At 37.8% G+C, this 14704-nt stretch overlaps 1 protein-coding gene across 1 annotated transcript; it reads right to left on the reverse strand.

The window, feature by feature from the left end:
- Positions 1 to 17: 17 nt before the first annotated feature.
- Positions 18 to 14573, reverse strand: BBOF1 (basal body orientation factor 1; the record flags this gene model as incomplete). The annotated part of the gene is made up of 11 exons (XM_081324120.1): positions 18 to 690; positions 2267 to 2335; positions 6489 to 6593; positions 8208 to 8701; positions 9607 to 9751; positions 10183 to 10253; positions 10351 to 10431; positions 11149 to 11292; positions 11901 to 11966; positions 14005 to 14275; positions 14530 to 14573. 11 exons carry the CDS (start codon positions 14571 to 14573, stop codon positions 582 to 584), a joined length of 1599 nt encoding a protein of 532 aa, XP_081180246.1. The 3' UTR covers positions 18 to 581.
- Between the last annotated feature and the right edge of the window lie 131 nt (positions 14574 to 14704).

A 14704-nucleotide genomic window follows, 5' to 3' on the forward strand; every position in this document is an offset into this window, starting at 1 on the left:
GAAAGTTTTGAATTAATCATTGGCCATGCTGGTTGAAATATAGAAAGCAAGTAAAAAGCTTAGATGAAAATAAAAAAAACTGCCTTTAAGAAACATCAAAGTTGCCAGACTCTGCCACTGGTATTCTACCTCCTGATATTCCTATGTGAGAGAAAGATTCAGTATGTAAACCTGAAAAAAAAATTTGTTCATCTATATGTCATACTAGACAATCCCTGACCCACTGGATAATCCTTTGAGATATTTTCTTACCAGAATCATTACTTTTTTCACAAAAAAAAATGCTTTTAAAATACTTGCAAACATATTTTAATCAATTTTATTCAAGAATACACAACCCTTCAAATAACTTCTTAAAGTAATGAATTAATGTGTATGCATCTACTTTTTGAAGAAAACCACCAATTATTTCTTTAAAGAAACAATTGTTATCTTTCAAGTTGACCTGATGTGAAGCCAAAGTGTAATGCACAAAAACAGTGCTTCTGTTGCTGCAGCATGATTAGCCTTACACATCTGAGTAAATGTTGAGAAAAGGAGAATTATAATTTCAGTGGTCTGTGATTAGTATCCATGCTAATCTACTCGGGTGGTATAAGATGAATATCTGGGAGGGGTGATGATTTATGAGATGATTCAGATAGTGGTGCCTGCTGAGTGATGAAAGCATAGATAGGAACAGCATCACCTCTGTAAAAGATAAACAGGAAAAAAAATCAGGAGTGATGTATATTCAGTTGTCCTCTGTATCTTAGCCTAAAGATTTCAAATGTCATCAGGAATACAGCTATATTTTAATTCTTTGAACAAAAAATTCTCAGGTTCTAACTCCATTTGTGCAAGTTTCCCCTTAGGAGTTGCACTTTAGGAAACTTGATTTTAGAGAATGAATCATATTAACTGATAGCTAAACTTCAAAATAATTATTACTGCTACACAAACATTACTGCAAGTATAAACAATACCAGAAAATGAAAAACAAAAATGGGTAAATACATTTCAATTACTATACCTATTCAACATATTTAGTGCTAATTTATTCTCTTAATAATAATAATTCATAGAGCTATTATTCAGGAATTTTCCCTCTTCACTAAAATTTAGCATTTCCTTTCTCATCATTAGGGCCTGCACAATAGTTCCTTTGTTCAACAAAAAAACACAACTAGATCCTAGAAGTATTGTGCCCATTCTTAAGGCCAAGGAAATGTCCAGATCTTATTTATCTTCCCTTTTTATTTCCAATCCTATTAAGTTTCGGAAAGAAATTATGTAAAGGATTTTTGGTCCATCCAAGGTTAGATCCCTCAACAAAGTGGATCAAATTTAGTGTGGGGAAGTAAAAGAGAGGATGAATTCAAAAGTGGGCCTCTTTAATAAATTATAATTTAATGCAATTTAATAAATTCTAATATAATTTAATAAACTTGGATCCCAATTTATTCCTAGAGGAAAAACAATTGGGCAGCAGCTAAAATATTGCCAACTCCCCCACTGTCAGTTCCCCATAGTCCTGCATCTAGAGTGTAATCCAGAGTGAAAATGTTATTAAGAAATGTTAAGAATTGCAGATAACTATGCTTTGGGTGCTTTCTCTGTTTTGATTACTGTAGCAACACAAATATATATTATCTTTAATACATTATGTGTGTGCGTCTATTACTTTCGGGCATCCAATATAAAGGAGAACTAAAAGTTGTTTTAATATAGAGATGTCAAACTCGCGACGTCACGTGACGTCGCACAACTTGTTGGGAGTGTTTTGCCATTGCTGGCAATGGGGGGGGGGGGCGCGGCTTCTGCGTGACATGTCCGGCCTGTGGACCAGCAGTTTGACACCCCTATTTTAATACATGCATCAGAATAGCCCCTGCACTGATCTTTTCTCCCCACAGACCTATAAACAAACAATACTTCATACTTCTGCCAACATTTCTAGGGTCTATATTGTGTTTTGTAGAAAGTATGGCTAGTTATCTTGAAAATTGTAATATAAATAATAATCACACACATGCAACAGCCAGATGTGCATAGACATCATTCTGACACAAATGTTATCTAAAGTAGTAATAAAATATATTAGTTAGTTAAAAGATTTTGTTGGGAGAAAAAACATCCACAATACACTCTGCAGATAAACAACAAACCAGAGTCAGACGAAAACAAAAACAAAAAACTCATCCCTTGGAAGTAATATTCAATATATAAAGTATTAGAAAATTAATAATTAATAATAATTAATAATTAAATAGATGTAATCTCTTACTCAGATGCCTTTGTTTCTGCAAAATTAAAATTGGTTGGTGTTACTGGAACCAAAACTTGACTGTATTTCCTATAAAACAAATTACAGAATAAATGACAATGTTGCATGAATTATTATTATTTATTTGCATATTATGAGCTTTGTTGCAAGAGTTGAATGAAATGAAAAAAAAATGTATTTTTTCAATTTCAGGATTTCGCAAGAAACTTTTATCACTGATTTGGTAAACAATAATCAAAGGTTTTATAATCTGCAAGGAAATAGAATCAATATGTCTCCTCCTTTCCATCTCTCACAAAATAGTAAAAATGTCTCTGATCTCTACTAGAAGAGCTATGTTCAAGATGGTAATGTGTCATGATCAATGTAAATAATACCTCAAGTTGTTATATAATTATTCAATAGGTAGATGTTCTGAATGACCCATTCCCAACTGTCCTTCATTACTGAGACTCTGATATAAACAATTCTCTGTACACTTTCGGTTAACATGACATGCAAATGGCATGCAAATTTCATCAAGACAACAGTGATAAACAACCACTTCCATTTAAAAGTTAAAGGCATGGATTAGGACCAAGGAAATCCATGTGCAGATGGAAGTTCAGTGGGTGGCTTTGCGCCAGTCACTTCTCTTAGTCCAACTCATCTCACCAGCTTGATAGGGGGAAATATGAGAATGAGAGCGGGCTATACTGCCTTTATCTGAAGAAATGCCAGAATTATAAACCTTTTAATAAATAAATAATCTGGATCTTGTGTTTAGAGCAGATATGTCAAACACAAGGCCCAGGGGCCAGATTCAGCCCGCGAAGTGGTTTCATGTGGCCCGCGAAGCCATCCTGGAAACAGTGAGGGAAAGGCCCCCACTTCCCTGGCCCCAGCCCAGGCCGGCGGGAGCCAGTGTACAATTTTGTGTCGGCCCCGCCCCCTGAGCACGCGCTGGGGAGGTATCACCCTTTGTGAGGAATGAAGAAATGCACCATTGCCTGGAAGTGGCCAGCACATGGCCCTGCCTACTTCAGGCAGGCTAGGGGCTGGGCAGCGTTGTGCTTCTCTTCAGATTCATGCCACCCGGCTCAGCCTCTCGGCACTGTGAGGAGAGCGCCCCACTGCCTGCCAAAACCAGGCAGGCTGGGGGCTCGGCAGCATTGCACAGGTAACATCGACTCTCATGCTGCTCATGGCATCCCCTCCCCCAGAGCCCACCAAGCCGGATATGTGAAGTAGGTGAGGGCCATGTGCTGGCCACTTCCAGGCGATGGTACATTTCTTCATTCCTCACGAAGGATGACACTTCCCCAGCTGCGTTTCTTGCCTGTTTTTCTCCCTCCCTCATCTCAAATATTTCCCCACCATTCTTAGGAAGAAGGAAGGAAGGAAGGAAGGAAGGAGAGGGAGGGTCTGAGGGAAGTCCTGCCTTAGTCCTTCCCTGCTGCCCTTTCACCATCCTCTTGCCCCCTCCTCCTGGCATATCCTGGGGGGTCTCCCATCCAATTGCTAAGGAAGTTTTGGATACAAAGCCAGGTCTCACATGGAGAGGGAGTGGGCCTCCCTCTTAACTTTGCTCTTGTACCCACATGAGCAACCTGGCTAAGGAGAACAAGCACAGCAGCAGCCTTGAGGGCTGGGCTGGGCATTTCACCTCCATGCCACCGTTCAGCCCCCTCTCCCTGCATGGCCTGAGAGGAACAGTGAGGCTCCTCCAGTGGACCATGCCTTCACACTTGCTCCGGTCCCGTCTCCTTCTGCCAGAGACCCTCAGATCTGTCCCACTCCTGTCTAGGCCCCCATAGGCACCCTTGACGTGAACGATGTAGAGCTGGCCATGCCCACCCAGTAGGCCATATGCACTCCAGCCACGCCCACCCAGTAGGCCGCGCCCACCCTGGCCACACACCCCCAGCCCCCCTGAGGGCAACCGCAATGCTGATGCGGCTGTTGTGATTCAGTGTCAACCTGTGGGTACGGCAGCTGAATCGGACAATTCTGAGGAGGAGGAGGGGATTCGAGACCCTGCAGAGGAAAGTTCTGAGGCATAGCAGAGCTCTCAGCCAGGCCCCTCCTGTCTTGTTCCTCCTCAGACCCAGCTGTGTGAGCCTGAAAGCTTGGACGAAGATGATTCACAGCTGGCTTTGTTCAAGGACGCTCGAAGCAGGAGGCAGACAAGCAGGAGTGAACAAAGGAGGGCAATGAGGCACCTCGGGAGGAGGCAAAGAGAAGCCACGCCTTGAAACTGTTTAAAAGGGGAATGTGTGGGAGGTGCTGGTTGCTGAAGGCAACCGTTTGAACAGCTTCTGATTTAGTCGTGGTATTTGTTTTGCTCTGTTTTGGATTTGTTTCGTTTCATTTGTGTAAATAAATTTGGTTGGCTTACTTTCAGCCTATTGACTTTTGAAAAGGGGTTGTCCCTGGCATTTCTGCAGGGCCAGTAGTAGGCTGGAACAGAACAGCGGCCCTCAATGAAATTGAGTTTGACACCCCTGGTTTAGAGCCATATTTTCCCACCAGATTGGCTCTGCTTCATAGCATGGAAACAAAGATAAAATTTAATTTCGGGCAGGAAATACAAAACTTGCATTTTGAAAGTATTTAGATGTTATTTGACAAAAAAGATGTCACTTTGTAATCTGCTATAATTCTGCAAAAAGGCTCTGCCAGTTCTAACACTCTACAGGAGCTTGGCCATAGCTTCAGTCCTGAACAAATCAGAATCCATCTCTGTTTAGAAATCCCCATGAAGAACAGTATCTCAGAAAAGCATTATTAAAAGACTCCTAAAACCACTTATTTCAAGAATTTTTCAGATCTTTTTTTACCTGCATACATGTTATGGGGAGCAATAACATACCAAAAATTGTGTATGTAAAATATAATTGTAATATTTTATTTTTATTTATTTTATTTTATTTATTTTATTATATTTATATACCGCCCTTTCCCGAAGGACTCAGGGCGGTTTACAGGGTGATTAAAATGAAAAATACAAAAGTTAAAAACAATTTAAAAAATTATATCAATCCCTGAACAAATAAAAACCCCAGTTAAAATTAAAATTAAAATTTTGCATGGATTCTTTTATGATTCAGATTTTTTGATTTTGCCAATTAATTTTCTTTTTATAATCTGAATTTTCTAAAATCAATATGTAATTTACATATCTAAAAATAGTCCTGGAAAAGGTGAGGCAATGCATGACATTTTTAACAATCTACATATCCTTAATGTGATGTACAGGATATAATTTTAATAAATCACTAAACTTTAATTGTTCATAAATAACCAAGACTCCTGGTGTTAATTCCATAGCAAATAACAAAAACCAGCCTGATACTCTCCATTAGTAATCCCTTCTCTCTTATTTTCTTGTTTCATTTTTGTTCATGTAACTACTAGTTTGGTTAAGATAAGATCAAAGACACCATATACTGAATTAACTTGTTATTCAGCTCCACCCACTCTTTAGCAATTGTTTGTGACATAATAAATTAATGTTAAGCAAACCATGAATTAATTCAAAATGTGAACCAATCACTCAATGACACTGATAATTTATACCAGGGCTTTTCAACCAGTGGTAAGGGTACCACCTGTGGTACATTGGCACCTGGCAGGTGGTACGCAACCATCCTAGAAAAGTGGTAGCAGGGGCGGGGAATGAGCTGAACCGGTAGCAGCACCACACAAGCTTGAGTGAGAGATGACTGGAGCTGCAGGGCTGTCAAGGGTCAGCGGAAGCACCAGGGTCAGCGCCAGGCTCCAGCTGGAGCTCGGCGCTGATCCCGGCGCTTCTGCTGAGCCCAGAAGAAGCACCGATCATCTGGAATGTTGCAGCATCTCCAGGGTCTTGTGATTTACATTCAGATGCTTGGCAACCAATTTATATTTATGACGGCCCTGATCTATACAGCTGACTGTTGGTAATAAGTGTTAATTATAATAGATTTTCTTTTACAACTGTCTATACTTATTCAATACTGTATATATAGTTCGCTATGAATGAAAATTACATCTATCACTCATAGTCTCTCTCTTTGAAACGTTGATTTCTAGATATAAACGCACATCTCATTAACAAGCAACCATGTATTTTTCTGATGTTCATTTTCTAGTTATTCACATAGCAGTGAATAAGAAATATACAGATGAAAATGTAACAGTAGTCATAAACTAAATAGCCATCTTTTTGGTGGCAACTCTAAATAATTAAATAGGATTTTACCTGTGTCTTAAGCCATTCATTTTTGCAAACAGTAACCTCAGTACTCTTTCCTTCTGCTCCCAGGTCAGTTCAGAAATGTCCACCTTCCCCTTCTGAATATTTGTCCTATATACAAATATATATATATATCATGAATCACAGTTCATCAGTATAAACCTGCAATTATGAATGTTTATGGCATGATCCTATATAATACATCTATTTATTATCACCCTCCACCTCAAAAGTTACTCAACTTGGAGAGGGTAATAATACAGGCAGACTGTTAGGAAGAACTAAGATATTTGGATAAAAAGCTATCAGTTTCTGTTTCTATGTACTCTGCCTGCATTTCAAATTATATAGAACAAATCAGTGAATAAAATCATTCTAGCTGGCTGCACTAAAGCTTAATTACCAACCGGTAATCAACACCTGCATACATTTTATGTAGGGATTTCATTAATATTGCTAGTTTCACACATCTCTATATCCTAAAAGATAGAAGATATGTAGAAAGATTAAGTTACAATAATTTTTTTTAGTAAATTACAGCTAACAACTAACGCAATGTGACATATAATTTTTTTTCCTTCTCAGTTTCTCTACCTAAACTTCCTTATGTCTTTCAAGATACGAGATAGTAGGGTAGTCAAGACAAAAGTAGTCTTAAGGGACACATTTTCAAGCAGTACCTTCTGGAGACTTCTAGAGGTGTTTTTAAAGATGTTGATAAATTAATGGCAGATCTAAAAGGTAGATCACCCCAGAATCTACTACTTCAATGAGATTACCTAAAGAAGTAGTACTTGCTACAGAGGTATATCTATACGAATAGTTTTCATTTAGTGATTACATATGGGACCGGCATCTTGGTCATTAAGCAAAGCAGGTGTTAAGTAAAACTACAACTGTGCTTACAGTCTTCCTTCAGCTTTCCTTTGTTTTATAGACCAGCAAAGGTCATAAATGTGAGAACTGGTCTCAAAGTTATTATTTTTTTCACTGTTGTAACAACAAATGGTTGCTGTCCGAAGCAATTGCTATATGAGGACTATCATACTCTTTTTGTGATCTTAGGGTGGTTATTTGATCACAAAGATTTTCCACTTGGGATAACATATCTTTAATAAAAATTTAATTGGTGATGAACTTTGCATGCCTATTCCTTAATATTTAAAGTCTTAAAACTTGTGAAAAAGCCGTTTAAGTGCATAATCATGCAGTCCTGGGCAGTAGTACTATCCAAAAACAGACTACCAAGAATTAACCTTGGTAATCCAGGAAAACTCAAATATTTATTTTAAGGCACAGTGTTCCATTCTGTCAGTACATGATTTTGTAGGATATAAAAATCAGTATTTACAAAAAGCAAACACTTGACTAAACATATTTAAATTTAAATGTTACCTACTCAGATTTTCAAACACTTTCAATACATTTTTCTTAAGAGAAAATTGAAAAATGTGCTTTACGCAATGATGCTGGGGTCAAAACAAGATTAGTATATTTCATCCTTTGAAATCTGATATTTCACTGGATCAGAACTGCCATTATATCATATTAAAATGATAAAGTTATAGTAAAAATACATAATAGAAAAATGGTATTCATTTTGTCTCTTATATGAGTATCCAGAAGTCTGAAAGTATAATTGGAATATATTCAATTCCCAGAGATCAAAACCTCATATTACATTAAATAGCCACAAATCACTACAAATCATTCTACCACATGTACCATTTCTCTGCTTCCAAAAGGTCCATTTGCACACTATTTGTGCTATGTGCATTGTCATTAAATGTTCTGATTTTGGGGTATTCCTCTTTCCCTGCAAATGCTGCCATCATTTTCCTTTGATAGGCGGCTTGAGCCACTTGCTTGTAACACTTCCTGCTGCTTATAATCTCTTGTCTGACTTGCTCCAGAGCATCTAAGAAGAATTTCTCCACTTCTGTCCTTTCATTCAAGATGTTCCTGGCTAATTTCTTCACTCTACTCATTTCTTTTGCTTTCATTTCCAGCAGCTGCTCCAGCTTTTCGATTTCTGTCTGACCTGCTTGGTTCTGTACCAAAGCCTTCTCTTTTGTTTTTTTTATTTCTATTTTAAATTCTCCAGCCATACAATTAACTGCTTCTTCTAGTTTTTTAACCTTGTTTTGAAGCTCCTCGATTAGTGCTTTCTGCTGAGTAATTTGGAGAACGTTCTTCTTAATTAAAAGGTCTTTGGTTTCCTTAAAAAACAAGGAACAAGGAAGACAAAAACTATTGGTAAACATTAAAAGATCTGTTTTAATGATCAAAATGATAAATAAGAATTGGTCAAGAATGTATTATTGAATGTATTTGAAGAATACATTCAAACATATTTCATGTGTTTGAAGAATGTGTCTTCTATCAATGCTGAATCTTTCTAGATAGGATGTGACATTATTAGATATTTATTCTTTGGAACAAAACTACTGTAGCTTCCCTGCTAACCAAGTGGTAATTAAAAGAATGATTGTTCAACTGAAAAAAATGTCAAAGTCAAATATCAAAGGTAGTGTAACTGCACTTTGTCTTATTTTTCTGAACCCTATGTGGAGCTAAAACAGTGATTGGCTCAAATTCACTTCCATGGCTGAAGATGGATTTGAAGTTGTGTCACCCCTGTGCCAGCCACAGCCTACAGAATACTAGTTTCAGAGAACAGTCATAGGAAGCATTACGTGTCCATCTCTTATTTGTGAGCACCACAGAGTTATGTAGTTGTTACTGTAACGAAGTGCAAAATTAAGATTGCTTTGAACTGCAGCCTGAGCTAGCAGAGCCATTTCTTTTAAATCTTACCTATAACAACAGCTCTATATAAACTTATTTTGAAGCTACCTTGAATAAATAAATATTGTAAGTAATGCCATATTCATTTCCAAATCGCAACAGAATCACACAGACACACACAAATGGTTTTCAATAAGAGGCTAAGAGAGGCTCTCTCAAAAATTGCCAATCCATTTACATAAAATTTCCAGCTTCCCAAGATACGCCAAATGATAAATTTCTCACTGTCTCTGTTTAGAAAAACTGTATTGCTAAAACTTTCTGAAATATGATTTAGATCTTATTTATCAAAGAACAAAAGAGGAAGAATAAAAACCTTTTCCTGCAAGAGAGAGGCATTGCTTTTCTCCAATTTTTCCTTGGCTTTTTGTAACTCTTCTGTCTCTTTCATGTGATAACCAACAGCCTCTTGAAGACGAACATTCTCTGTAAAAACTGCTCGTCCAGCATTATCCAACTGTCTGAGTAAGAGCAAAATAATCCAGTATTAAATTTTATGACCTAATTCTAATAAAACATAAAAGCAAAGTCTGCCTGCACAATGGAACTTCATCTGTTTATCTCCCTGCTCTGGAAGATCCCCAACAGTGGGATTAGTTTTTGAGTCCAAGCCCAAAAGAGGTGTCTTTCACATATTTCATTACAGAAGAAATTCTATCAGCACAAGGATTTTAGCTCCTTTATTTAACATTTCACAATACAAAAATAAATTCAGAATGAATTGATACAGACCTATTTAAGGACATATTAGGATTGCTTTCAGTTTGGCATCCTATTTTTCCCCCCAGGAATGAAGTATGTGTTGATTTCCTAGAACCATTCATATTTCATCACCACCATCATCATCATCATTCATATTTACCCAAATAAGAATACAGCGATCAATTCTTACGCAATAGCTTCATGATGGGCTCTTTCAGCCAGCATTATAATCTTCTTCTCTGCTTCTCTTTCCAGACGTTGCTGAAAGAAAGAAAAAGTGACAAGAGGGAGAACTATATATTACTGCAGTGATTAGATACATTAAAACTCTATGTCTACTATTCCCAAAGTAATTTACCTTTTCTTCAATGAACTTTTTCTCCAACATACTAATAGTATCCTGATGTTCTTTTTTTGTGATATCCAAGGTATCTTTCAGCTAGAATTTAAAGAAGCATTCAATTATAATTTAGTCATCTAGAGGACAATTCAACTAACACTTTCTAGAGAAAAACTGCACAGGTCTGCATTATTTATTTGTATCCCGCCTTTATTATTTTTACAAATAAGGTGACAAGCGTATCCGACACGCCTTCCTCCTCCTATTTTCCCGACAACAACAATCTGTAAGGTGATTTGGACTGAGAGCGACTAGCCCAAAGTCACCCAGCTGGCTTTCTCTTGTTTTCTAGCTTGATGCTTAACCACTGGACCAAACTGGCTTTCCAGGACTGGATTATTCTAGGATATCTCACATTTAGATCTCTCCAATTGTTTTTCAGATTTGTACTTTTCACCTATCATCTCTTACTTAGTTAAAAAAAAAAGATCAGTAATTCTATAGATACATATATTATGAGCACTATAGAGATATAACTTGTATCTCACTTTAACATTGCTTTTCCTCTTTTAGAGGTATTGTCCAAATGATAATTCTTCAAGATACCTGTTGAAATACCTGTTCTATCAATCTGCAAAGTAATATTTTACGGTCCCCTTATAATTTACAGACTGTTGTGATACATATTTCACAACTCTAGGTCACTACTGGAAGCTATATCTTCCTATCATAGGAACTATCAATAAGGGGAGACAATAATAGAAGGGGAGAGGCCCTTCTAAAAATTAATATAAGAATTGTGAGGAATAAACTTACATCTTCTAATTCTTTCTCCAAAAGTGTTTTCTTTTTGCGAAATTCTTTGATCATCTTAAGTTCAATCTGAATTAGACCAATTTCCTTAGCCTTTCGATGAAATTTCTCCTCCATCTCTTCTAACTTTTTAGCAAATTGCTCTGCCTACAAATTTAAAATCTTTTAGCTCAAATAAAATATCTAGACATAGATCTAAAATTAGTTAAACAATATTGAAAAGCAAACATGACATTTTATTGCAATATTTAAAAGCAATTAAAAATAACCCATCACCAGATAAAGATTACTACTAAAAAACTAAAATATTAATAAAATAAAACTGCAAAAAAGGCACAAATAATGGCTTTATCCGTTTCAAGACAGTTCTACCTTGGATTATATGAACCAACTGCTGAGAATTGAGGATTTCTTAGAGCTTGATGCAAGATATGTTAACTTGGAAGTAACTCACTTAGGTGCCAAGAATTTAGTCCATCAAAAAAGTACAGCTTTGGCTTTATTGCCCGAAGGAGAATATCAGCATACTTGGACCCTACTTTTCCATTTTTTTCTAACAAAACAAGTTTCAAAAAATGATTAAGGAATTAGTAACAAAGTGAGTTTTAAAAAATAATTATTTTTGTATTTTTAGTGCAAAATAATCTTACGTAACAAACTTTACATTTATCTGTCATGCCTGACTCTTAAGATATACTAGGCCTGAGCTGCAGTGTCCTTTGTTACCAAAAGTGTCAGAAGAAATGTCCATTCACCGCTTGTTCACTTTCCTCTTTTGCTCTGAGCTTCAGTTCATTCACCTGCTGCTTCAGCTTCTCAATCTAAATATTAAAAACAAAGTTGATAAAGAAGTCAATACTTCTCCCTGATAACAGCCAGAAGTCAATAACTGTAGATGGTAGAGGACAGGAAGGCCTGGAGGAACGTTGTCCGTGGAGTCGCGATGGGTTGGACATGACTTCGCAGCTAACAACAACAACAAATATTGAGAAAAATGTTCTTAACAAATGAAAGGCATGCCAAGCCATTAAATGCCATTGTTTAGCTAGTCATAATTTCCAAAAATAGGACAACAGAAAACCCAACAATTAGCATGGAGACCTTTCTATGATGTCTTTACATTAAAATCACAGACGAGCTTTAAGCAAAAATCTAATTGTTTCCTACCATCTCTTACACCAGGAAAAGCACCCAGAGGAGGATGAGGCCAGGAGCCAATTTCAACCTTTTCAAGGTTTCAAGTGCAATTTTTCCTAACTACAGATGTGGAATATACTATCAAATTCCTCTGTTCAAATGTGACAGTCAAAAGAAAGCTACAGGCTATACAGGGAGTATGGAGTGGCATTCTTAATTATTCTCCTTTATCAAGATTGTGCTGTTCTCACGAACAGAACAGAACAGAACACAATACTTTATTTGGCAAAGTGTGATTAGACACACAAGGAATTTGTCTATAGTGCAGAAGCTCTCAGTGTACATGCAAAGCAACAGAATAATGATAATCATATCAATAGGAGGATGGAGCAAGAAATATAATAAATAACGCCACAGCCATACTAATTGGGTATGTCTAACAAAGAATTAGACAGTGCTGTGTGAATTAAGTGTTCAGCAGAGCGATGGACTAAGGTTAAAAACTATCCCTGTTTCTAGTTGTTTTGGCCTGCAATGACCTGTAGCCCCACCCAAAAGGAAGGAGTTTAAACAGTTTATGTCCAGGATGTGACGGATTGCAGATATCTTCCTTCTGACATGTGCAATACACAGGTCTTCTACAGAAGTCAGGCTGATTGCAATTACAGGTAGTCCTTCACTTACAACTGTTCATTTAGTGACCATTCAAAGTTACAACAGCTTTGAAAAAGTGACTTTTGACTATTTTTTACACTAACAACTGTTGCAACATCCCCATGGTTACATGATCAAAATTCAGACGCTTGGCAACTGACTAACAATTATGAGGGTTGCAGTGTCCCAGAATCACGTGATCCCCTTTTGCAATCTTCTGACAAGCAAAGTCAATGGGGAGACCACATTCACTCAACAAATGTTATTAATTTAATAACTGCAGTGATTCGCTTAACAAATGTGGTGAGAAAAAGTCATAACACGGGGCAAAACTCACTTAACAAATTTCTCACTCAGCAACATAAATTTTGGTTGTACATTGAGGACTACCTGCATTCTTTCTGCAGTCTTAACTATCCCATTGGAGTCTGTATTTGTCCTGTTTGGTTGCTCTACCAAACCAGGCAGTTAAATAGTGGTTAATGCTATATATTTTTCCCAGGGCATTTCTTCATTCTGAAATGTATTTATTTATTAAATTTATGTACCACCCATCTCATTATCCATAGTGACTCCGGTGCAACGGGTGCCCACCTCACAATCAGTGCATTGCATTGAGATGATATTTATACATTAAATATTTAAAGCATTAGGTGTAACGTAAACACAGTAATGACTGAAGCCAAATCCGCAATTTAAAGAAATCAATAACTGACATTTGCCCACGAAACCATTGTTGTTGTTAGTTGCGAAGTCATGTCCGACCCATCGCGACCCTATGGACAATGTTCCTCCAGGCCTTCCTGTCCTCTACCATCTTCTGGAGTCCATTTAAGCTTGTCCCTACTGCTTCAGTGACTCCATCCAGCCACCTCATTCTCTGTCGTCCCCTTCTTCTCTTGCCCTCAATCTTTCCCAGCATTAGGCTCTTCTCCAGTGAGTCCTTCCTTCTCATTAGGTGGCCAAAGTATTTGAGTTTTAGCTTCAGGATCTGGCCTTCTAAAGAGCAGTCAGGGTTGACACGAAACCATAGCCTGAGAGATTAAAGAGGGGCCACACTACACCTACCTGTTCTTCCTTCTCCGCGTCTTGCTTCTTGAGGCAGGAGACCACGTCGACCATGTCTTTCTCCAGCCGCCTCCGCTGCCGTTCCAGCTCTTCGTTGTTCCGGGCGAGGCGGCGAGCAGCCTCGCGGTGCTCTTTGCGGGAGATCTCCGTTACCTCCAACCTGGCTTCCCATAGCGCCGCGGCGGCTTTAGCCCTTTCGGCCTCCGACTCCTCCTTCAAGGACTTCGGGTCTACCCTGTTCTTGCCGGCGCCCTCGCCGGCTTTCTTCCCCCTGAGAAGAGCAATAATAATAATAATAATAATAATAATAATAATAATAATAATAATAATAATAATAATAATAATAATAATAATAATAATAATAATAATAATAATAATAATAATAATAAACCTTTATTGTCAAAGTACAACATGTGTACATTGAGATTAGCTGAGCAAATGACGAGTGAAGGGTTGGCTTAACAGATTAGCCCCGGCCAAGCAGCCCACCACCTTCGTTAGGAGAAGACTTCCCAAGCTACCTACTTCCCTCCTTTCGCGCCTTTACTTTGCGCGTTTTTCCCTTTCATGTTCCCGGGCTCCGGCTTTGCTAGGGCTTTTCTTCCAGCCTAAAGCGACTCCGTCACTATGGGAACGGCGCGTCGCGGAAAAGTGAGGGGGAAAAAGTGCGCCCGTGACGTAACGCGCAGTGTATTGACGT

This window comes from Vipera berus (assembly GCF_964194415.1).
Source record: "Vipera berus genome assembly, chromosome: 1".
In the NCBI taxonomy this organism is placed as follows: Eukaryota; Metazoa; Chordata; class Lepidosauria; order Squamata; family Viperidae; genus Vipera; species Vipera berus.